Source organism: Hemicordylus capensis, chromosome 2, assembly GCF_027244095.1.
Source record: "Hemicordylus capensis ecotype Gifberg chromosome 2, rHemCap1.1.pri, whole genome shotgun sequence".
Lineage (NCBI taxonomy): Eukaryota > Metazoa > Chordata > Lepidosauria > Squamata > Cordylidae > Hemicordylus > Hemicordylus capensis.
In genome coordinates, this window is record NC_069658.1 from 226,163,681 (window position 1) to 226,187,184 (window position 23,504).

Genomic DNA, 23,504 nt, shown 5'->3' on the forward strand with positions numbered 1-23,504 from the left:
GTGAATCCATCTGCATCCATTTAGATAGATAGATTAGAGATCCTAAATCCTCACTTTCCTATCTAGAATGGAGTTCCTTAATAAATGCCTTTTATATTGATTTGAAACTAGCAATTGGCTCCAAGTTACTTTACTCTCAGCACACACATGCACCCCTAACTAAATCCGCTGTGTTTGTGCCTCTGTGCACTCTGCTATATTGAAAAGGGATTCTCTCACCACAGAGAATTTCCAACAGCTGCAGCATTGCTGGCGCCTATTGGTCAAGCTGCAGCCCTCTATCCCCAGAGACCTCCTCACCCTCACCCTCACCCCGCTCCTGCTCCTCCCTCCAGGAGCAGCAGCAGTGGTTGACCGGGCCATTCCTCGCTGCCGCCACCACCATGGACGCTCGTTCCCCTCAGGCCGCTGACAGGCCCATCCCTTGCCTGCCTGCCTCCCTCTGACAATCGCCTCGGTAGCCCCAAACAGCAGCAGTGGTTGATTGGGCCCTTCCTTGCTGCCAATAGATGCTGCCATGGCTGCTCGTTCCCCTCAGCCTAATGACAGGCTCGGGCCCGTCCCTTGCCCTTCCTTCTGTCTCTCTTCCCCCTCCCTTCTTTTCCTCTTTCTCTCTCTCCTCCACTTGCTCTTCCCCACTTTCTTCCCCCTCCCTTCATGTTTTTTCTCCCTCTCTGAGTGAATAGATTTTGTTCATCTTCTTTCCTCATTTAACTCACACAACTTTCCTCCCTCACGACCCATCTTTTTGCAGACCCCTGCCTGCTATCTATCTATCCCTCTCCTCTACAATCAAGAACATATTCTGACCAGTAACAGTTGCATTCCAACTGACCTTAACCATCACAGGCTCCTCCTCCTTATCTGCATAGGGAATCCCCACTGCCCAATCACCATGGTGCTTCTGCTCTCACAGGCTCCTTTTCCCTATCTGCATATGGAATCCCCACTGCCAATCAGGTGCAAACTCTGTCAGCCAATCGCCTCCTTTCTACCACGTCCCCACACATGCCCGTCTTGGAGAATTAATAAGATAGGTAGGTAGGTAGATAGATAGATAGAGTCCCCTACGGCCCCATTATCAGGAGTGATCTGAATGCAGTTTTGGAAATAGCTTCAAGACATTCAGGCAGTTCACATGATAGAGAACTGGGTATTAGAACACCAGCCACTCACTGCCTAGAACTTGCCAGGATTTGACACACAACTCTGGCTTCAGAACTCTTAGTGAGCAAAACTGCTGATCAGATGTGCACCCACTGCTGATTTCATCCTGTTCCTGTGGGGATTCTAGAGGCTAATTACTCCAAAAATGAAAGTTGAATCCCCCCAACCCCGCCAAGTAAGTAGAACGCACTAGTCCAGGCTGCACCTTGATTTTGGGGTAAAATTAAAGAGAAACCTTTGCAGGCTTCCTGGGGCAAAAACTTCTCTTCTCATTCTTTGGGAAGCACTTTTACCCATACTCTACCAAATCATTACAATTCTGGCACTTTTTAAACACTACATTTTCAAGAAAGAACACACTTAAGGTGACAAAGGCTGGGGGAAAAAACTTTATTGATACGATTCAGAAGAAATAATCTCACATCAAGGCTGTGCTGTGCAATGTCTTGCTGTATTTAAATGAGTCAGATGACGTTGTGTAATGTAAGAGGATTGCAATGATCAAAGAAGCCACTGAAATGTGCAATACATTTAACTGATTTCTTACCAAGCAAAGAAAGCTAGCAGGTGGGGGAAGGATTCTGTCCCTGGAACCGGAATCATCAGTGTCTATGGAGACAACTGGGGAATTGACCTCCACCCGCCCTACAAGGGAAAACAAACTAGGAAAGGGGAGTTTCAGACCTCTAGCATCTGCCTAGGAGCAGACTTCCCAGTGAACTACTGAATTATCTTTGGATCCGGGAGAAAGGGAGAGTGCGGGACACAAAGACGACGGGACCCACAGAGCCAAGGCTGACCCATAAGACTCTCCTCAACACTCTCGCCCCTCACATCAGCCAATCTGGGACAAGAACAAATCCTGGGAGATTTCCAAAGAATGTGGTTGATTAGAAAAATCTTTTCATTAAATTTAGCCCATTGTTTTGGGACCGGTGGCATAAATCTAATCGGGCAGACATCTCCCAAGAACATGGGCTACCCACAGTCAGTCGGACGTAATACTCTGTTACTCCTCCTCACCCCTCCGGCCTGCGGCTTCCCACCACCACTGCCACTGCTGCTCCCCCTCCCCATAGAGCTAATTCTCACAGACTCATCCGCCACTGCTTTGGCCTCCCTGCCTGCCATGGCTCTTGCTGCCCCTGCCTTGCTGCCCACTGCTGCTCCTCTGGCCAGCCTGCTTGCAAAGCAGTAAGGGGTGGAGTGGCCTCTTTGCTCACCTGAGCGGGGAAAGAGGCCATTCAGCCCCTTCTTATTGTGCAAGCCAGCCGGCCAGTGGGGCGGAAGGAGCAAGAAGGGCAGCAAGAGAAGGTGCAGCAAGGAGCTGCTGCGGGGTGGGGGGAACCTTTGTGTTGGGGGTAGTGGTGGCCATCCAGAAGGAATAAAATGTAAAATATTTCCGTGGCACCAGAGGCGCAGCGAAAAAGGGTGGCCAATGTCCATTATTGAACACAGGACCCTCTAACCTTGTTACGGTAGTGACTGCACTTGGGGTAAGGAGAGGGTTAACTGATAGAGTGATGGCCTAATTTACTTATGTTTTGGTTTGCTTATTGTGTGAAAAGGTGTGGTGCCCAACACTGTCTTAATGACTGATGACCAGTGGCTAAAATAAATATCAAAACCGTAATCTATACCTGTGAATCTGAAAGAAAGGCAGCCCTCAGCAAATCCCACCCCCGCCATCCAGCCTCCCAGAGCTCCAGGAACAACTCACAAGAGATGGCCTTGTGTGAATCTGTTACAGCAAAACCAGCAGAGAAACTGTTGGCATCTCAAAGCCCAGGAGGAAATCTTCCAAAGGCCACAAGATTCTATGGCTCTGAAGGGAGAGTCCAGACTCCCCGAGAAAGGCTCAGTGCAGGATGCGGCCATCTGGACCAGACATGTGCAAAAGTCTCAACGGGCAAAAAGACAAGATGAAATGCAGCAAAGGCGTCATGGGGAATCCCTCCACCTCCCATACAACCCCCCCCGACAAATAAGAGGCAAAGAAGCGATGGTGCTTTTGAAGGGTGGAGTGTAGATGAGAAGAAGATCTGACGGTCCTTTTCTGTTCTTCCCGAACTTTGCATCCTCCAAGCAACAAAAGGTGTCCATTGGCAAGGAATAGCACAAATGCTTCTCCACTTGGAGGAATCCAGCCTGAGCTGTGAAGTCTAACTGATAAGTCCTGCAGGTAGGGAAGAAAGAAGAGAGAAAGCCTTGATTGTGGGCTGCAAAAAGTGGAGAAAAAGGCAGGATCAGCCCTGCCATGGGGGGGGGGGGGGCAGGTGTCCAGGGCCTTCAAAATTCCCACCTTTATGCTCTCTTTTCCCCATCAAACTGCTCCTTAAAGCAGAGTCAGGGAAAGCAACAGCGCCATCTCCTGGCCATTCAGAGCAAGAACTGCACCAGGCATTTAAGGGCAGGCTGCTCAGTCAACTCGGATCAGCCTTGAACGGAGCTCCTGGCACAGTGAGGCGATGCACAGAGGGAGCACAATCGGCTGCTGAAGGAGGCTTACTGCCTTCCCTAATTGCACTGCAGGACAGGAGGGAGATGAGAAGAGGCAAAATGGGGTAAACCTTTGCAGAGGAGGCCCCTCATTTGGGGCGGCGGGGGGGGCGTGGTGTGTTGCCCTCCTTCTGGCCAGCCCCACATTCTCTTACCAAACGTACCACCTCTTCCTCTGCCGCCTCCTCTTTCTGTGCCCGTCCCTGTTGATGGCGTTGGCTCTTTGTCTTTTCTCTAAATACTTTTGTAAAGCCATTTCCTCAACTCTCTCAGGGTGTTCAGTGAGTTTCCTTGCTCCCAAATGACCTACCATACTCCAATCACTGCCCAAAGTGTACATTTAGTGCCCCAGCACCAATCAGGATGTGCCTTTCTTTTCTCCCCCAAGGGTGGGTGGGGCTTAGCCCTGCCCCCAACCAATTACAATTGCTCACAAGCACCTATTCTGACCAATAGCCAGCAAGCATGGCCAGCCCAGTCATCTGATTTCCCAGGATCCTTCTAAGCAGGCTAAGCAGACTCTCTGGGGAATGGGGATCTTTATTCAAAATGGGGGCCCTCAGTCTGCAGGCAACAGAGTTGAGGACCAGGAGGGACCCTGGCTACCTCCCTCCTGTACCCCAGAGGGAAGCCAGACTTCCCTTCTCCTCCTTGTTAATGCAGAAATATTTCTTTGTATTTGTATTTTTTAAGAAGTCTAAGATTATTGCCTCCAATTTAGGAGCAGCAACCGAACAGGCACAGCTTAGAAACCAGGCCAGTAGTTGCCTCTCCCTATAGCCCTTGTGCCCGTTTGTGTTTGCTGTTGGTTGGTTATTTTGTGTTTTGCCCTTTTTTGGGGTGAGTGGTGGTATTAGTATTGAAAGGAGAGACCCTCAGCATACATCCTTTGGACAGGTCTGGGATTTATCTGGCTTCATTTTCAAATCTGATAAAGGATCCTCTCAAGTCAATGCTGCATAGAATGGCAGCAAATTCTATACAGTTTATTCCCCATAAAGGGAGAGAAAAGGGGGGGGCATTGCTACTTTCCACACTCAGCCCTGCAATTAACCAATCTAAGGGCCCGATTCCTTGACTCACAGCCAACCAAGAGCCACTAAACAGCCAGCCGCCAAGTGCTAGTTTGAATGAGGGAGATTCTGGCCGAGACAAGTAGACAACTTTACAGACTGGAGAAATCCAAGGGCTGCTGATGGCCCCTCCACAGCTTGTTTTTAACTGACCTCATGGCTGGACCTGCCTCCCTATTAGCCCTGCCCGTGGTTCTCCCTGGCTCCCTCCCCTCCCCCCCTCCCCAAAAATCAGCCTTTGAAAGTGAGGATCCAGGAGGCAGCTCCCTCCTCTTAGACATGAAACAAGAAGAAGCTTATTGGGGGGCAGAGAAGGGCCAAAGTGCATTTCTCCCAAATGTTACATCCCCGAAAGAGAAATGAGGGTTGACATATTGGTGATCTTAAAGAAAAACACTCCGAGCATGTGAAAAGTGCCTTTCCTTCCAGCTACCATAGTGGCCCAGCAATGTGGGAGCAGAAGGGGGCAAGCTACTTGTGGGGAAGGCATGGCCCCTCCCATCCCCCTGCTGATGCCTCCCTCCTACTCGTATGCATATGTATATGAATACGACAAATATTTATACACCGCTGTCCCCCAAGGGCTCACAATCTAAAAAAAGAAACCTAAGACACACTCCAGCAAGAGCCACTGGAGGGATGCTGTGCTGGGGATGGATAGGGCCAGTTGCTCTCCCGCTGCTCAGTAAAGAGAACCACCATTTCCCAAAGGGGCCTCTTTGCTCAGTGAGCAGAGGACTCTTGGGAAGATTCTTGCGATGGAGTTCCGTGGCGGAGCCTTCTCTTCATTGGCTCTTGCGGAGGAAGCCTCCTTGACAGCCTCAGAGGCGGGGAATTCTCCCACAGGCTACAGAAACAGTTCCAGGGGCAGGATCGGGGCAGGGGAGGGGGGAGCCAGGCCTCCCCATTCCTAAGGAAAATGCCCAGCACTGGAAGGACCTTCCTGCTCTATAGAGTCTGTGCCTGGAAAACAGGCAGAAATACCACAGGGCCATCCCAGGCAGCCAGGGCCAGGGGCTATTTGAACAAGAGAAAAGAGCAGAGAGAGGAATTACCTGCAGGTTGTGGAATGCCCCGCCCTGAAAGAGAGAGAAAAGACTCCGTCAGGACCAGGATAATACCCTCCCAGGCCCACCCGGCCCCCTCTCCGGACCATCAGGGGCACATCTCCTAATTAAGGGACAAGGAGGAACCATCCTGTGTGGGGAAAGCTCATCTGCTGTGTCCCACAAAGAGTTACATCTGGAAATAAAGTGCTTCCTTCATGGGGAGCAGGGAAAGGGAATAAATACTCCTCTCAAAACACATCCAGAAGTTTCAACAGAGGGACCACTTGTCATCTCTCAACCACTCCTTTTCACACACACAGACACACACACACACACCTGGGCAAGTCCTCTGTCCGGAAAAGGATGCTTCCTTTGCTACAAGGGAAGCCTCCTGGGACAGAATCCAGGGTCCCTCCGGTCTCCTTGGGCCCTCCGATTTCTTATAAAAATACTGCCCATTTCTGGAACAGCTGGAGGGACCTCCTAGGACCAGAGCAGGCAGCAGCCCCCAGAGGCCTCTGCCATGTCCCTGGGGACAAGGATTGGGGGTCTTTGTCCAGGCCCCAATTCCCTGCCCCCCCCAACACAAAAGGCATCCCAGTCACCTTTCTTATTCTTCAGGAAGAGGACGAGTCCAGGGAGGAAAAAGACCAGCCCCAGCACGACCCCCACGACTCCCGTCCACATCTTGTTCCTGGCAGAATCCGACTGTGGGTCTGTGGAAAGAGAAGCAGGAGCAGCAGCCGGGAGTGAGAAAGGGCAGGCCTAGAACCCGCTTCCTGCTCCTGGGATAGTGTTGTGGTTCAGGTGTTGGAGGAGGACTGGGGAGACCAGAGTTCAAATCTGCTTTCAGTCATGAAACTCTGGTGACTCTGGACTAGTCACTTCGTTCTCAACCTAGCCTACCTCACCAGGTTGTTGTGAGGAGAGACATAACCATGTCCACTGCTCTAGGCTCCCTGGAGGAAAAACAGGATATAAATGTAAACAAGATTGATTCAGTAAATCAATCCTTGGCCCACGGAGGCCTTGGCTAGCAGGACCCAGGAGGCAGTCAGGACATAAGAGGAGAAGCCTGCCTGGCCATCCTGAAACATTTGGGGGAAGGAGGAGGAGAAGGAGGAGAAGCTCTCCTCCTGCAATTCTACTTCTCGCTTGGACTATTCTTGCCTCTTTTGCTGCTTGGGAATCTTCCTTGCTTTCCTCTCATCTTTCCTCTCCTTGAAAGAATGAATAACTTTATTGCCATCATAAATCAGATGTAACCACAACAAATGATACAACATTCAGACAAGAAATCTATTAAACAAAAAACCGACAAGGTAAACGTTTTAGGGTAAGATCTAAAGGGTAGAAATTAATTGCTGGAGGATCATAACAGTGGCTGCACAAAATTTAGCAACCTTGTTTTGCAATTCATAAGTTTAGCAGGGATCATATAATAGCAAGGGAGTATTAAGACTACGTCGACTGTCATAAAAAAAACAATAAAGCAATGCATGGTGGACATATTCAACTTCACCCGAACTACAAGGGCAGATCCTATTGGCCAAGGGGATTTTCAGAAATTCCCCATAAAAAACTGCCAGTGGTAAGGCATCACATCTTGTTCTGAGGGACACTCTCTGATGGTTGGATTGAGAGAGTGACAATAAATAAGTGGCTGGTTCCCGGCTGGGATCGCCAAGGAACCCTCTTGTGGTGGTCTCTGGGATGGCACTTAGGTCATTTTGGTGCTCAATGTCCAAGATCCTCCGTTTGTTCTTCTACTTGATGTTTTCTTATCTCCTTTCTTCTAGGCATTTGTTTTTAGTTTCCTTTCACGGGATCCTGGACTAGAGAGGCCTTGGATCTGTCCCAGCAGGGCTCTTCTCAGATCCTTAATGTCTGCTTGGAGCTATCCTAAGTCCTGCATCTGCAGCGTGGCCCCACCTCCTAGTCTTGGCCACCCCTAGCCCCCAGCTCCCCACCCCACACGCCCCATGGGCTTCTGCTCAGGGTCCCGGGAGGACAGGGCAAGGAGATGGTCCCTTGGGCAGATGTCTGGCTCTGCTGCAGAAGCCCAGGAAGAAGGATCCAGGGTGGGGTGTCAATGTGTGGGGAAACTCCCGGGCTCTTACCCCACTGCACGGTGATGACGGTGCCATTTAAACTGGAGTGCTCCACCTGGCAGGCGTAGAGGTCTCCGCGCTCCAAGTGCGTTTCCAGCATGACGTGGATCTGGTAGGTCCAGTCCCCGTTCCTCATCAGGTCGGTGGTGGCCACTTTGCTTTCGCCTTCCTCCTTCCCGTTCCTCAGCCACTTGATTTCGATCTCCGAGGGGTAAAAGCCAGTGACGGAGCAAACCAGCAAAGTGTTGAGGGAGGAGGGGTCGTAGTCTGTGGGGATGATCGTCACCTGGGGCTGGACTGGGGGGGGGGGAGTGAGAAGATGGGGGGGTCAGAGAGAGCCCAGGGACTCAAATGAGGGAGCGGGAGAGAACCCCCATCTCCAGCGCGGATAGCCAGTGACAGCCTGTCTGGGTGGGGCAGAGGGGAGGAAAAGAAGCTGCAGGTGTGGCAGGTGCAGGTCTTCTCACCCCATCCTGGATGCCTCGCTCTCCCTCACCTTAACTCGTTGCTGCGCTGACCCCAAGCAAGCAGGCCGGTCATTTTCATGGTCTCCCCAGCTGATGAATGACCAGCCTGCATGCCTGTGGTTAACATGGCAATGTGAACCCTCCCAGTGAGGGACCATGAGGCAGCAGTGGGAGCAAGAAGAGTGGGAACAAGCCACACCTGCTGTGGCTCATTTCCCTCCCCCCTCCTGCCCCCACAACTGGATGAGTCACCACCGCAGATCATCCATCTGGCTCCCTGTCGGTCCTGGTCACAAAGCTCATCCCACCACCACAACCACCCCATCGTTGTCCGGAAGCAGCTATAAAGCAAACACGCATGTGTGCGGCGCACGTGTGCTGCCTACGTCACACGCACACTGCGTGTGACGCACGCTGCATGTGACGTAGGCCACACGCGCGCACACGGCGTGCGCATGCGTGTTTGCTTTACAGCTGCTTCCGGGCAACGACGGGGGCCGGGGCGGCAGGGAGGAACGCTGCCGCCCCGAAAACTTGGATTTAAATCGCAGTGCCGGAGGGGGAAGAGCAGCGGGAGGGGTAAGCTCTACCCCTCGCCCTTAAGGGTGGACCCCCCCGCAGTGCCGCACCGCCGGACTGGTCCGTTTCCGAACTGGTTCGGAGGCCTCCAACATGGCCTCCGAACCGGTTCGTGCACATACCTAGTGAGTGTGTGTGTGTGTGTGTGTGTGTGTGTGTGTGTGAGAGAGAGAGCGCGCGCATACACATGATCGTATGCTTTAAACTGCAAGCTCTTTTGTGTCAGGGAGCCTTCTTCTCATGCCTTTGGCCGGGTAAATCACACTTTTTTTTGCTGTTGAAAAGTAGTATATAAACTTTTTCAATCAAGACAGGTACAGGGTGTCCTGAGGAATCTCAGTGAGAAACAAGAGCTTCTAAAGATGGGGGAACTCTTGTCGGTATGGGGGATTTGGAGTCCTGCCTCTCAGTCACCACAGAGCTGAGTTTTCAAAGTTCTGTGGAATTAATCTTCTCCTGTGTGTCAACCTAAATCATCCTTAGGATTGCTAGACATTATGTTGAATACTAATCTATAATCTGTTCTGTTTCTTGTTTATCAGGAAATTTTTCTAAAACGTTTTAATAAAATATTGGGGTGGTACTGCCTGGCTGCTGCTTGTATGCTGTTAAGAACTGCTTTGCATGCAAATGCTTTAAAGGGCAGTCTGACATTTACTGTCTAGAGATGTGTTTTATCCATTTCTAGAACTTTTACAGAGAGATACAGGCGGGCATAGAAAGCATCCTTTGCTTTGACAAGTCTTTGCCCTTCACAACCGCTTTAAAGGATGGGCAATCGGAGTGTCAGTTGTGTGTTTTCAGGAGGATACATTTAGGTTCAGCATCACATTATTTTCCTTCTGTTTCGTAAGTGCTCGGAGGAAGAGAAGCAGACCCTTGGCCAGGAATCGTGCTGCAAATGCAAGTGATCCTGACAGGGGTGGATGCACAACTGAGGAGATGTGTGCACTGCACACCAGCTGCCACAAGAGGGCACTGTCGGATTTCCAACTGTAATTGGATAATTGAAGCTGGAAATTATTTAAGAGAAACCTTCTTTGTTATGAACAATGCTGCCTATTGAGATCATCAGGGGAGGCTTGTCTGAGGATGCCACCGGCTGATCTGGTGGCGACCCTTCTCTGTAGTTGCCCCAGAGCTGTGGGACACACTTCCTGCTGAGATGAGAGCTGCTCCATCCCTGATGGCTCTTAGGAAACAACTGAAGACTTCTCTCTTCAGCTAAGCTTTTAAATAGGAGTCTTAGCTGATGTGTTTTAGTTGAATTTTATTAATTGTTTTAACTTTAAAATCTATATATGTCTTAAATATGTTAAAATTGTTTTGTTGTAAACTGCTTCAAGAGCTTGGTAGTACGGTCAAGTTAGTCATTGAGTCAGTGTTGACTCTTGGTGCCCACAGAGCCCTGTGGTTGTCTTTGGTAGACTACAGGAGGGGTTTACCATTGCCTCCTCCTGCGCAATATGAGATGATGCCTTTCAGCATTTTCCTTTATTGCTGCTGCTGATATAGGTGTTTCCCATAGTCTGGGAAACATACCAGCGGGGATTTGAACCGGCAACCACTAGCTTGCTAATCAAGTCATTTCCCTACTGCACCATTAGGTGGCAGGCAGTATAAATGTGCTGAATAAATAATAATTTCCCCAGAAAGATCAATGGGAAGTTTTGGGAGCTCAAAAATGCTGAATGGCTGGGTTGAAAGCTTTCAGATTTCACATGGTGTCCCTACATGATGATAACAGCAAGTATGTGAAAGTTTGCGATGACAAGTCCACCCACTGATTTGTAATCAATTTTTTAAAATTAAAAATGACAGGTTTACTTTTAAAAAAATGACAGGTTTATTTTTTAAAATTTAAAATGACAGGTTTTCAGTTAGAAAATCAAAATTCTTTATGCTAGGACCCTGGGCTACAGCCAGCTCCCACTGCCCAGCCATTCTGCAACTATAACTTGGGGTGCAAAAGTGAGGGCATGGCTCCTTTTACATCAGGTCTGCTCAACTGCAGGAGGGCCAACATCTCCAGGAGGGCTGAAGTTGAGCAGCCCTGCTTTATATGAAGGCAAAGGGCCGTTTCCTCCTAGTGAGGTTTGAGTGATAGTCCTTGTGGGGGTTTCAGTTCCAGCCCCTTGTGGTAACTTTCTGCCATGAAGCAAAAGCATTTAAGACACTCCCTACATTTTTTAAAAATAATAATTTAAAATATGTGAAGCGATCCCCTTGAAATTGTACACACTGTGTGCTACGTGACATTTAAGAGCTTTCTAGAAGGAAATTATTTATATTTATTTAAAATATTTATACCCCGCCCCTCCAGTGCACTACCCGCTCAGCGTGGCTTACAACAATAAAACAGATACAAAAGTAATAAAGTTAACCAAACTGAACAAACAAGTTAAAAGTCAGGTTAAAAACCACAATCATTATTAGGTTCAAATTAATTAGAAGTTATTTTAAAAGCTAAAAACTGAAAATTATAAAAAGCTAAAGAATCTACCAGATAGAACCAAAAACTGAGCATTAAAAAGCCTCGTTAGAAAGGTGTGTTTTAAGCTGTTTTTAAAAAACAATGAGGGAGGCAGCATGGCGAAGCTCTTCTTCAGGGTGAGTGCTCCAAGGCCGGGGGGCCACAACAGAGAAGGCCCCGTCTCCCCCTGGCCCCCCTCAGAGCCCTCCTGCAGGGCAGCGGGGATGGGGGGGCGCTTCCTCATCAGGCAGGCGAAGCTCACCCGCCTGGCAGCCCCGCCCTCCTGAAGTGGGGGGCAGGGAGGAGAGAGGGTCCCAGCGAGAGGGGGTCTCCCCCCACTGCAGTCCGGGGTGGGGGTGGGGGCTGAGAGGGGCCACAGATCCACCGGCACTGCCTGGAGGGCGCCCTGGACAACGGCAGCCTCGCTGCCTCCCCAGTTCCCCTCGCCTCGCCCCCCCCGCTCCCCCTTCTCCTGCCCCCACGCGGACCCCTCCCCGCCATGCCTGGGGGGCTGTGAGGGGGCAGTCCTGGGAGGGACCCCCTCCCCCACCCACCCCGGGGCTTCTCCCCACCCCGCCCGGCCCCTGCTGGGCTCTCACCACTCCTGCCGTGGACGAAGGGGATGTCGTTATAGTAGTTGTGCCGGCAGAAGGAGTCCGCCTCGTGCCGCTTGATCTCCAGGAGGTCCTTCAGGCTGTTCCAGTATTGGGCGTCGGGCTCTCCCAGCGGCGTGACGGCCTGGAACTCCCCGACGCGGCTGTCGAAGCGGACATAGTCCTGCCGGCCCCAGATCCAGGTGTGCAGGAGGCGGATCTCCAGCTGGGTCCCGTTGAGGGGGGTGAAGAAGCACTCACCCCTCCCCTGGTAGACGAAGTGCTCTGCGGGGAGGGAGGGGAGGGAGGGGCCATGAGAAGCAGTGGGGGAGGGGATAGGGGAGGCAAAAGGAGGGGGGCTCCTCCCCTCGAGGAGGATTCCAGCCTGGGACTCCGGGAAAAGGCGGAACGGAACCCCAGGAACGGCTCCGGGCAATCCTAACAGAGGGGAGCCAGCAAGGGGCCTGTGGAAAAAGTGGAACGGATCTGCTCGGAACGCTCCCCCGGGGCAATCCACCTGAATCCCGAAACCAGCAGTGCCGGAGGAGGAGGAGGAGGAGGAGGAGCGTGTATCAGTGCCTGCCACTGAGGTTAAGAACTGGCTTGACCAATTCAGGGCAGGGGGGTGATTGATATAATGTCAGGAACAAGGAGGGAAACTTGGAAGGGTTTGTGTAGTAACACTTCGCACCCAACAGGACAGGAGTGCCCACTCCAGGAGGTTCCGACCGTATCCCCCTCCGGGACTTTTGACCAACCAGCCAGCAACCAGCCTGTAGCCTGAGGCGGTCTTGAAACAATCCAGGAGGAATTAGGAGGGAGACAAGCCTGCTTTGCAAAGCGCCTTGCTCAGGTGGAGCTCTGCTGCCTCTGGACTTCCTGTGGGAGGGGAAGAAGCCCTCTCTTCTGATGCAAAAAAGGACCAGTTTAATTAATCACAGAGGAAATCACGGCTGGAAAGAGGACGACAGGCCAAGTCACAACCACAAGGCCTGACACTGGTGGGTAACAAGCTGATTCCAAGATCAAAGCAAGCCCTTCTAAGGAGGCCACTCAGTAACAATACACACTGTCTTAGTAACAACACAGTGCCAATGTGGGGGCAGAATAGCGCCCCCTGGCTGGACACCATCCTGGGTGATGTGGGGCCAGTGGGTGACATGCACACTCTGTCTCACCTACCTCACAGGAGTGTTGTGAAAAGAAAATGTGAAGAGAAACTCCTTGTGGCGATGGAGAAAAATGTGCATTGCACTTCATGCATGCTCAGAGGCATGCTTTACAATGTCAGCATCCCAGGGCTGACTCCAGACAGGTCCCTTCTCAGATCCAGCCAGATCTCTCCCACCCACCCCCTTCTGGTAAGAAGCAATTTTCCCTGGTGCAGGAAGAGAAGATCCTCCCACAAACTTGGCCAGGTTTTTCAGGACCTTCATTATTCCTAGGGGGAGCCGTGGGGACTGTGGGTGGGGGAGGGGAAAGGGGTGCAGGTAGCCCTTGGCCACTGGCCCAGCCAAATCATGGCCACCTATTATTATTATTATTATTAACATTTATATCCCGCTCTTCCTCCAAGGAGCCCAGAGAGGTGTGCTACATACTTAAGTTTCTCCTCACAACAACCCTGTAAAGTAGGTAAGGCTGAGAGATAAATGACTGGCTCCAGAGTCACCCAGCTAGTATCATGGCTGAATGGGGATTTGAACTCGGGTCTCCCTGGTCCTAGTCAAGTACTCTAACCACTACACCATGCTATTGAGAGTGTTCCTTTAGCAAGGCTTTTCGAAAGATGCTCACAAAGAAAACTGCACTGGAAATATATTATTTGCAGATACCAGAACCATGCAAATGTTAAAATATGTCAATAAGATTGAAGGGGATTTTTGGAGAGCCCCAGGAATAAGACCCCCCCCCCGAATAGCTACAAGTTCAGCTGAAAGGAAAACCCAAGACTCAGGTGGTGGCTGTGAAAGGGAGGAGTCAGTGTGAAAAGGTAGTTGTGGCCATAGGAAGGGGGCAGGTGGGGGTGTTGCTGCAGAGTAATTCGCACAAGGACTAGTTCAGTGCTGAATCCTCCCTCTCCTTCTCTCTTAATAGGTAAAAATCACCTCAGGGTGTGCCTTTTCCACTCCACAAAGGTCTTCGCTTCTCCCCACTTTCCCCCCTCCACCCCCGGTAGAAATCTAGCTGTCCACAGAGGACGACCCTTTATGCCCTCCACGAAGTGGCCTCTGCCCCTCTACCTCAGCACCGCTGATGCTAAAATCAATGTGATAGTCTTCAAGGTGCCACAAGACTCTGTGTCATTTTAGCACCAAAGTAGGGGCTACTGCATGGAGACCTGTGTTCTTGCAAGAGGGCTCGGAGGGGAAATCTGGGGTTCCAGTTGGGGGTCCCAAATGGGGATCCGCCCTCCCTTCAGGAAAGGATCGCCCTGTGAGAAGTCTGCTCCTGAAGCCCGCCCCTTATTACTTACCCCTTGGCCCCGCGCTCTGCACCTGGGGAGGGAAGCCCCCCAGGCTGGCTATCGTCACAAGCAGGACCCCAAAGTCCAACGCAGATCTCATCTTGCCTCTTCTGCACAAAGAAGGACCAAAAGCGTCTGCCCCCCACCAAACTCCAGAGTGGGACTTTCTCAGCCTGGTCCTGGGGACAAATCCTGCCAGGGTGCTGCCCCTCTGCCCTGGGGATTGGACGTTGCCCAGATGAGAGGCCAATCAGCCACAGACCTGAGGCAGCATCATCAGTCACCAGGCAGGGAAATCCAGAAAGTGTCTTCTTTGGACAGATCGTCCCCAGACAGAGGAGAGAAAGAGAATGAGGGAGTGCAGAGGATGGCTAGACTAGGCTGATCAGAGGGGACTCCATGCTTCCATGAAGCTGTGATCTGCGGGGTGTGTGTGTGTGTGTGTGTGTGTGCTCCTGCTGCCCCACTCAAAGAAAGCTCACCCTGTGGATGAGGTTTCTCATGGCTTCTCTTTCTCTGCGAAGGGAGGAAACGTCTGCATTCCTCACCCCACAGAACAGAAGATGCCCCCACACTGTAGCCTTCAACCTGGAAAGACTCAGGACCGTTTCCCGCTAACCTCCTGCAACAGGTCATCCGTTTCCCACGTTGGAGACTGTGCCTGTCAGTCTCCCCAACCTCCATCTTTTGCCTCCCTCTTCCTCTTCCAGTTCTTGATGTGTAACTTTTCTTTTCTTTTATATGGTCCACATTAATGTGGCTCACCTTAGTGCTGGGTTTGGGGCCTGTCTCACCAGTAGCCAGGGGCATATCAGAGCCCCCTCTGTATGTTGCTGGCCACCACTGAGTCCGTCCCCAGCCCCGCACCAACTTCCACCTTCCCTTGCAGGGGGAGAATTGCCATTAGTGGGAGTGCCCCCCTGCACTCCACAGCCGGGGCCAGCTGCACCCCAAAACCCACACCTGGGTCCATCCTGGAAGCGCACAAATAAGGACTTCTCCATATGTCACAACCATCACACACACACACACACACACCTCAGTTACTGTTTCTTCTCTTTATGCTCCGAAATTAGAGTTGGTGTCCCCCAACCAAGGAGAAGGAAAAGCCTCACTCACCACTCCCTGAATGAGCCACTCTTGTGAATCAGAAGACAAAACCAGCCCACCCTCCATATCCCCCCACCCTCCAAATCCACCCCCTGCTGTCCCCCAACTCTCAGCCCGGGACGGAGCTCCTGATCTGCTTTCACTCCATCTCCTCTTGAAATTCATGCTGACTGAAGATTCACCTGGTAACAGACTGGTCACCACCCAGGCCTTTTTCTCATTGGCTGAATTTGCATGGGTGCCTCTGCCCCCTTCCCCAATTCAGCTCCCTTCACACTCCCTCCACGGCCACTCTGAGGGCAGGACCCTGCTGGACCCATTGCTTCTCCTCCTGTCTCTCTCTTCTTGGTTTGCACCCTCTCTGTGCATTGCCCACACCCCCACTTGGAAGAGCTGAGATGGCCAGAGAAGGAGCCTTTCACCTTTGCCTCTGGGCACTCCTTGCCTTGCCAGGTGTCAGAGCTGTGAAAGGTGAGGGGGGAATCAGGGGGCAGAGGGGCCTGGGGGGTGGGTTCGGGTGTGAGGGGAAGAGGCTTCGCAAGAAGGTGGTTCCTGTTGGGCACTGTGGCTGAAGAGTTGGGGTCCCTTTTAGAAGCCCCCACCCTTTGCACAGGCAGAATACACAAAACAGGTAGATGAGGGAACTGGGAAGGGGAGGGAGGAATGGCCTCACCACAGGGAAAGAATTCAGACCAGGGGCCGGTGGATCTCAGGGGTGAGGAGAGCCACGGAGGGTGCTTAGTCCCTTGGCTGTGTTCAAGATGGCCCTTTTTGATGGGTGGGGGCAGGATGGGCTGCACAGCTGGCATCCAAAGCTAAAAGGGCAGAAACTACATCTCTATCATGTCTGGGGATGCTGTCACCTTCTGGGTGAAGACGAAAGGAAAGAAGGACGAAGTCCTTTTCTTGAGAATGAATTAGATACCAGAAACAAACAGAGCTGTGTGATACAGAAACCCCCAACAGCTCCCCAGAGAGGCAGCCCCCACCCACCAGATCCAATATGCCCCCCCCACAAGACAGAGAGGTTTCTCCCCTCCCCAGCCATGCAGACTCAGGGTGCAAATGCTGATCTCTCTTCAGGGATCAACCCCCCCCCCTCCATTGCCGGCTGACTTTGATATGTTCTCCACAGTGTCGGGCTTGCATTTACTGTAATTGTCAGCTGAAGTTTTGGTTGCTTATAAGGGAGGGCAGTTTCTTCCTAGCCCCTTCTTCCTCCAAGGTACTCAGGGCACAGTTGACTCACAGCAACCCTGCAGGTTGACAGAGTGACAGTGTTGGACCTTGGGTGACCCTAGGATGCCTGATGAGATGGATGGATGGGCAAGGATTGAACTGTCAGTGACTAACCAGGAAATACATCTTGGGGTAGAAGTGGATGAAAAGTCAATCCAGTGTGTGGTCGCTGTGAAAAAGGCAAGCTTTGCATGGGGCTATTGGGTGGGGGGAATGGATGAAATAATTTGGTGGGTGGGGGGGGGGACACTGCTAATATTATCATGGCCTTTTACAAGCCTATGTTGTGGCCACACTTCAAATGCTAACCCCCCCCCCAAAACATATTGTATAAGTGGACAAGGTATAATAGAGAGATAAATCCAATGGATAAGGGGGTCTGGTCTGGAGCACCTTCCATGCAAGGAAGGTTCCCATGTGCAACTTGTGTGCATTCACACTCCTTTCAGGCAGCCTGATACCTTGAACTGTGTCCTGTATATCTTGTGCACATAAGTTCTGTTCAGAAGAGAGGAGCATAGGAAGCTGCCTTATGTTGAGTCAGACCATTGGTCCTGCTAGCTCAATATTGTCTTCACAGACTGGCAGAGGCTTCTCCAAGGTTGCAGGCAGGAGTTTCTCGGGGAGATGCCAGGGAGGGAATGTGGAAACTTCTGCTCTTCCCAGAGCGGCCCCATCATTTACAGCCATTGCAAACCCATTAAAGTTTTCATCCATTCTGAACTTTCAGGGGCTTGCAGGATACACCTGGAAATAAACAGGCCCTTCCTTCATTCTTCTCTGCTGCCTACAATCCTGCAAAATGGGCCACTGCTCCCATTTCACAGATGGTGAGCTGAGGGAACAGAGACACCAAACTGAATTGACCTGTGGAAGAGGCAGACACATGCTGAAGGCCTCCGGATGCCACCAAGATCTCTCTCAAGCCCCACCCAAACCAGACTGATTCTCAGTCTTTCTTCTCCGGGAATGATAAATCTCCAAATGAGGAAGGGGTAGAGGCGGAGATGTTTGCCACTGAGGAGGAGAGGGATACTCTGTCTGCTGGGATTGTCAGGGGAGGGAGTCCCTTGACATGGAGAAGAGTCTGGGAGCCACACTGTAAATAAATAATCCTTTCTGGAGCATTGGGGGAAACTAGACTTCCTCTTTCTGGAACCTCCAGGAGCCTTTCCCACATTGGGTCCTGCAGAAAGAGGCGATGTCACTGTTGCCACAGCCATGGTGCGAAATTTGTTTTTGAATTGGTGGAGGGGCTGGCCATCATGAGCAGGAGGTGGAGATTCTTCATGTCCCCTGACATGCACAGGAGGAGGCAGGAGAGGGTGGATGGGCATCATGGCGTCCAGTTGATTCCCTGCCTTGGGGCCTTCTTGGTTCCAGAATTACTTCCAGATTGCTCTCAGCCGATACATCCCAGGGGGTAATGTTGGAGTTTCCCATCTGGGGGAGGCCCATGGCTGGGGTGGGGGTTTGGGGTTGGCCAGAGGGAGGGTCTTTGGGAGCAGATTCCCTCCCACCCCATTCCTCTCCCACTGACTCCCCTTTGCCTCTGGGGAGGGTGTCTGCCATGCACTGGGATCCCGTCCCTGCCCAATTCATCTTTCTCTCTCTCCTTCCCCCAGTGGAGACGTTTGTGGAGCTGGACTTCTTCCAGGAGAGCTTCCCGTCGGAGCAGAAGTCCGGGGAGTTCCTGCAGGGCATGAACGGGGAGGAGTTCTTCCACGTGGACTGGGACAAGAGGCAGAACGTCTGGAGGCTGCCCAACATCCCCAACTACTTTGGCTTTGACGCGCAGGGCGCTGTGGGCAACATGGACATCATGAAGAACAACATGGAGGTCCTGATCAAGCGCAGCAACCGCAGCCAGACCCCCAATGGTACCAGGAGGGGGCCCAGGAGAGCTCCCTGGCTGGGTGGGTGGGTGGGTGGGTGAGGCAGCCTCCTGAGCTGCACTGACCCCTCTGCCCTCCAGTCAAAAGCACAGCAGATCCAACTGCTTTGCTTGGACTTTGGTTCTGATCAGGGAGCAAAAGCATGGCAGTGAGCGAGGTCACTGGGAAGGAGGCTTTGGATCCAGAAAATCCCAAATCTGAACCCTCTTTTTCAGCTCCTCCTACAGCCACCGTGTTCCCCAAAAACCCTGTGGAAATGGGGGACCCCAACGTGCTTGTCTGCTTCGTGGACCAGTTCTTCCCCCCAGTGCTGAACATCACCTGGCTGAAGAACGGGGAGGAGGTTTCCCAGGGCGTGACGGACACAGACTTCTTCCCCAGTGCGGACAACGCCTTCCGCAAGTTCTCCTACCTGGCCTTTGTCCCGCAGCATGGAGATGTCTACGTCTGCCAAGTGGAGCACTGGGGCCTCCCTCAGAGCCTGGCCAAGCTGTGGCGTAAGTAGAAGTGGGCCCAGCCATTGTGGGCTGTTTGTTTGCACCATGCATTTTGCTTTTGCTTTGGAGAGGGAGTAAGAGGAGAGATGCAAAGGCCTCCCCAGAACCCTTCTGTGATCTCATGCCTAACTTTGCAGACTTTAAGGGCTAGAAACAGTTTTTTAGCCAACTTTCTAGTGGACTTATGAGATCACTTGGCATTCTCTCTCTGTGTGTATGTCTCTATCAATTTTGCAATGCTTGGACCAGTATGAACCAAATTGGGTCCAGTTGTTGGGACACATAGAGATACCCCAATGGCATATTTTGTGAAGATATCATCCATCCCAAGTCAATGTGGTGGATGTGTAAATGTATGAGGTGCAAGTGGGCTGACTTGTGAACCCCCTAACCAATTTGAACCATAAGAACATAAGAAAAGCCCTGCTGGATCAGGCACAAGGCCCATCTAGTCCAGCATCCTGTTTTATACAGTGGCCCACCAGATGCCTCTGGGGAGCCCACAGGCAAGAGGTATGTGCATGCCCTCTCTTCTGCTGTTGCTCCCTTGCAACTGGTATTGAGAGGCATCATGCCTCTGAGGCTGGAGATGGCCCACAGCCACCAGACTAGTAGCTGTTGATAGACCTGTCCACCATGAATCTGTTTAAGCCCCTTTTAAAACCTTTCAAGCTGGTGGCCATCACCACATCCCATGGCAAAGAACTCCATAGATTAATTTTGCTACAGCTGTAGGGACACATATGGACACCTCAATGGTGCAGTTTGTGATGATGTCACCCACCCCAATCCAAGATGGTGAACTTGTTAACATTTGAGGCACAAGAGGGCTGACTTGTGGACTTTCTAACTGATTTGGACCAAATTTGGTACAGTTGTAGTGAGTGACACACAGGGACACCTCAAGGGCATGGTTTGTATTGATGTCATCTATCCCAATTCAAGATGGAGGACACATGAATATTTAGGTGCAATTGGGCTAACTTGTGAACTGGCTAACCAATTTGAACCAAATTTGCTACAGCTGTAGGGACCCCTCAGTGGTAAAGTTTGTGATGATGCCATCCACCCCAATTCAAGATGGCGAATACATGAACATTTGAGGAGCAAGTGGGCTAACTTGTGACCTGCATAACCAATTTGGACCAAATTTAGTCCAGTTGTAGGGATAGTGAAAGAAAAGTAGACAGATTAATAATCTTAATAAAACAACTTTTAAATTGTAAAGCTGGAATTCTGAGGATGCTGCATCTGAGCCCATGACTGCCCATTGTGCCCAGTGTGACTGCAGAATCTGCACTCTGGGTGCAAGTAATGCAACACTTATGGCGATTTGGGGGGGTTGCTAGCAGACTACCAAGGATGTTTCTTGGCTGGGCATGGAAGAAATGAAGGGACCTTGGACTTTATGCTCCCAGGAGGCAAAAATATAAATGTGAATGGGGTGAGGACAGGATTCTTCCTCCTTTTCCTCCTCTTTATATACCGCTTTTCAACAGACATTTCCAAAGAGGTTTATACAGAAAAATATATAATAAATAAGATGGATCCCTGTCCCCAATGGGCTCACAGTCCAAAAAGAAAGTTAGACACCAGCAACATCCACGGGAGGGATGCTGTGTCGGGATTGTGGTTGGGGATGCTGTCCTGGGTTCTCTCCTCGACTCTTGAGGGATTTGGACACCCCCACCCCCTGCTGACCACTCCCCTCTCTTCCTTCCCTTTCATGTCCTCAGACTCCAAGGAGCCGACGCTCATCCCAGAGACGAAGGAGAACGTAGTGTGTGGCCTGGGCTTGGCCATGGGCCTCCTGGGCATCATCGCTGGCACCGTCCTTTTCATCAAGGCCAGGAGGATGAACGGCATCAACCAGCGCAGGGGCCCCCTGTGAGTCCATTGCTCAGAAGAAGGAAGGCCTCTCCTGCCCAAAAGGCTTTGCCAGGTGGTGGAGGGAATATTTTATTATTTATTTTTTGCATTTATAGCCCACTCTTCCTCTGAGGAGCTCAGAGTGTTGTACATGCTTATTTTTATCCTCGCAACAACCCTGTGATATAGGTTAGGCTGAGAGATACATGACTGGCCCAGAGTCACCCAGTGAGTTTTTTGGTTGAATGGGGATTCAAACTCTTCTCGGTCCTAGTCCAACACTCTAACCCACTATGCTATGCTGGCTCTCTTGCAGGGGGGCAGAAGAGCTCAGATCCCACATCTCAGAACTGGCACTTGTTCTTTGGATCACATTTCTGCCCCTTATCAAAGGCCACTGAGGGCCACTCACATATAAAAAAATTCCGCAAACAAGAAGCTGAGCCCAATCCTGTTTCTTTGTCTCATGTATCCATAGGACACAGTCATAGTTCAATGTTTTTGCATGTCAAGCATTGCATATGTTTTCATCTGAACACATTAAATACCCATACATTGCTACAATCTGTCTATAGGGGACGCTTGGGAGTGGGACTGTATGTGCTTGGATGGGGAGGGGCTAATTCCAGGTCCTTAACACCTCCCCCCCACAAGAGCTGACTAGTGATATCACCAAACCCTGGGCAAGGCACGGATCATGCCCACTACAGGAGCTGCTGGATACAGACAGGAATCACCCACCCAGTCTAAATTCTGCTCCAAGGCAGCCAAACAGAGTGCCAAGGATACCCAGATCTTGCTTCCAGAATAAACACAGCAAAAGAGGAATTTTTTTTGGTACCTTGCATGTCTTATATGGCTTCAGAGAGACTGGATTTTTCACAATTGAGGTGAAATGAAGATGGGATTTTTTGTTTAATAGGAAAAGGTGCAGGGCCCAGGAATGAGGGAGGGAAAGGACTCCTTTTTGATTAAAATGTTCAGAAGCTAGGTATTAGAAAAGATGATGTTTATTCCCAGGATGCCACTTGTATCACCAGACACCTTATTTCTCCCTAGCAAAGCTGCAGATGTGCAGACAAGACAGCTCCCTGCTCACCATCCCTCATGTTCCCTTTCAGATAATGGAGGAGCATCCGGAAGACCAGCTCCTTCCCCCGACAGCCACTCTGCAAATTGCAGAACTGCGTCTCTCGCTCCGTCCCTTGTCAAGGCTTTGCTCAACCAACCTGGTCCTTGATGTCGGTCCTGGTCTGCTTCTTTCCATACCAGGGACCTTTGCACCGCTGATTCATGGCTCTTCTGCACTTAGATGGAAGGGGAATTAAGACTCCGACTCACCAGGCACATCCTTTAGTGTTATTGACATGGATTTTAAGAATAAAACCATCCTTCTTGGCTTATTCCATTAGATTCAAACATGGCCTAGGAAATGATGACCTTCTGTCTATCACCTTTTCAGCTGAAACTTTATGCTTGCATTTTCCAGGATATATTTAGGATGTCGTTAGCTAACTTGTGTTCTCTGCTCCTCAAACAGAAAGATTAGAGAAGGAATTTATATCTACCTGAAAGGGGTGAATTATTTCTCTGAGTTAGAATAAAAACAGATCAAAGAAGCAGCAGCAAAAAGCTGAATGGGAGAAGAGGTTTTCTATTAAGAGAGGTGTGGGACATTGACATGTTTCTAAGTTATGATTTCTATATAGTCATGAGGAATCTTAGGATATAAGAGTTAGACTCCCAGATCCGGAGCCAGGTTGCTTATTAGCACTTCACCTGATTCTCTTTTCCAGTTCGTAAGTTTGTAAATGCTGCTTGAAATTATCTTTCATTTAAAGCCCTTTGTAATCAGTGCTATGCTTTTGTTTTTGTCTATGATTAAGTCTGTATATGCTGTACTAAAAGGTATATAAATAAACTAGCATTTTAATATAAGCCTTTTCTCTTGAGTGCTTATTTTAAACTTAATTATTCAACAGTTGTCAATACAATGCCCAACTCATACTTATGCGTGTATTCCCAAATAGGACCTTTGTACACCCTACAGTTTCCTGCTACAGGCATGACTATATCAGACCAACCTGAATACAGAGCTGTGAAAAGTAATGCAATTAGAAGCAATCTGGGACCTGGAGTGGATTTGGGGTGGCATGGGGGGGAAGCACCCCTCAAACAAGCAGTTTGTCCACTTGCTCACACATTTATGAACTCAACAGGATTGATTTCAGTGAAAATATGTTCAAGATGAGAGTGTAAATATACCATGATTTCTGTTTCAAAAATCTAACGTGGGGCTCAGCTCACCCTCCCAGAAATGCTCTTGGCCCCTTCTGTGCCCACCCCTGCAATCTTTATTCTGGTGCTGCCAGGAGTTATTGAGTTATCTCAATAACTCAATATATAGTTATCTGCT

At 50.6% G+C, this 23,504-nt stretch overlaps 2 protein-coding genes across 3 annotated transcripts; one reads left to right on the top strand and one right to left on the bottom strand.

Moving 5' to 3' along the window:
• Window positions 1-1,543: 1,543 nt before the first annotated feature.
• On the bottom strand, window positions 1,544-14,649 carry LOC128346664 (H-2 class II histocompatibility antigen, E-S beta chain-like). The gene is made up of 6 exons (XM_053300185.1): window positions 14,488-14,649; window positions 12,018-12,296; window positions 7,909-8,196; window positions 6,394-6,504; window positions 5,795-5,818; window positions 1,544-3,343 (listed from the first exon to the last, which is right to left on the bottom strand). The coding sequence occupies exons 1-6, from the start codon at window positions 14,576-14,578 to the stop codon at window positions 3,330-3,332; spliced, it is 807 nt and encodes a 268-aa protein (XP_053156160.1). The 5' UTR covers window positions 14,579-14,649; the 3' UTR covers window positions 1,544-3,329.
• A 1,230-nt stretch (window positions 14,650-15,879) lies between these two features.
• On the top strand, window positions 15,880-23,026 carry LOC128346670 (RLA class II histocompatibility antigen, DP alpha-1 chain-like). 2 transcript variants are annotated; one of them, XR_008317117.1, is made up of 5 exons: window positions 15,880-16,059; window positions 18,453-18,707; window positions 18,938-19,219; window positions 20,956-21,161; window positions 22,210-23,026. XR_008317117.1 is itself a non-coding variant. In XM_053300191.1 (5 exons), exons 1-5 carry the CDS (start codon window positions 15,987-15,989, stop codon window positions 22,211-22,213), a joined length of 765 nt encoding a protein of 254 aa, XP_053156166.1. In that variant the 5' UTR covers window positions 15,880-15,986; the 3' UTR covers window positions 22,214-23,026. The 2 variants fall into 2 exon arrangements, 1 of the variants encoding a protein (XP_053156166.1); XM_053300191.1 differs by having other exon boundaries at window positions 20,956-21,106.
• Window positions 23,027-23,504: the final 478 nt, after the last annotated feature.

What these genes read in the sequence shown, in the direction of transcription:
- LOC128346670 (XM_053300191.1), top strand. Translation starts at nt 15,987, where the DNA reads ATGGCCAGAGAAGGAGCCTTTCACCTTTGCCTCTGGGCACTCCTTGCC. An exon ending in CCGCAGCCAGACCCCCAATG is followed by an intron (nt 18,708 to 18,937) that starts GTACCAGGAGGG and finishes CCTCTTTTTCAG; the next exon opens with CTCCTCCTACAGCCACCGTG. An exon ending in GAGCCTGGCCAAGCTGTGGC is followed by an intron (nt 19,220 to 20,955) that starts GTAAGTAGAAGT and finishes TCATGTCCTCAG; the next exon opens with ACTCCAAGGAGCCGACGCTC.
- LOC128346664 (XM_053300185.1), bottom strand. Translation starts at nt 14,578, where the DNA reads ATGAGATCTGCGTTGGACTTTGGGGTCCTGCTTGTGACGATAGCCAGC. An exon ending in GCAGAGCGCGGGGCCAAGGG is followed by an intron (nt 12,297 to 14,487) that starts GTAAGTAATAAG and finishes CCCTCCCCGCAG; the next exon opens with AGCACTTCGTCTACCAGGGG. An exon ending in CTTCGTCCACGGCAGGAGTG is followed by an intron (nt 8,197 to 12,017) that starts GTGAGAGCCCAG and finishes CCCCCCCCCCAG; the next exon opens with TCCAGCCCCAGGTGACGATC.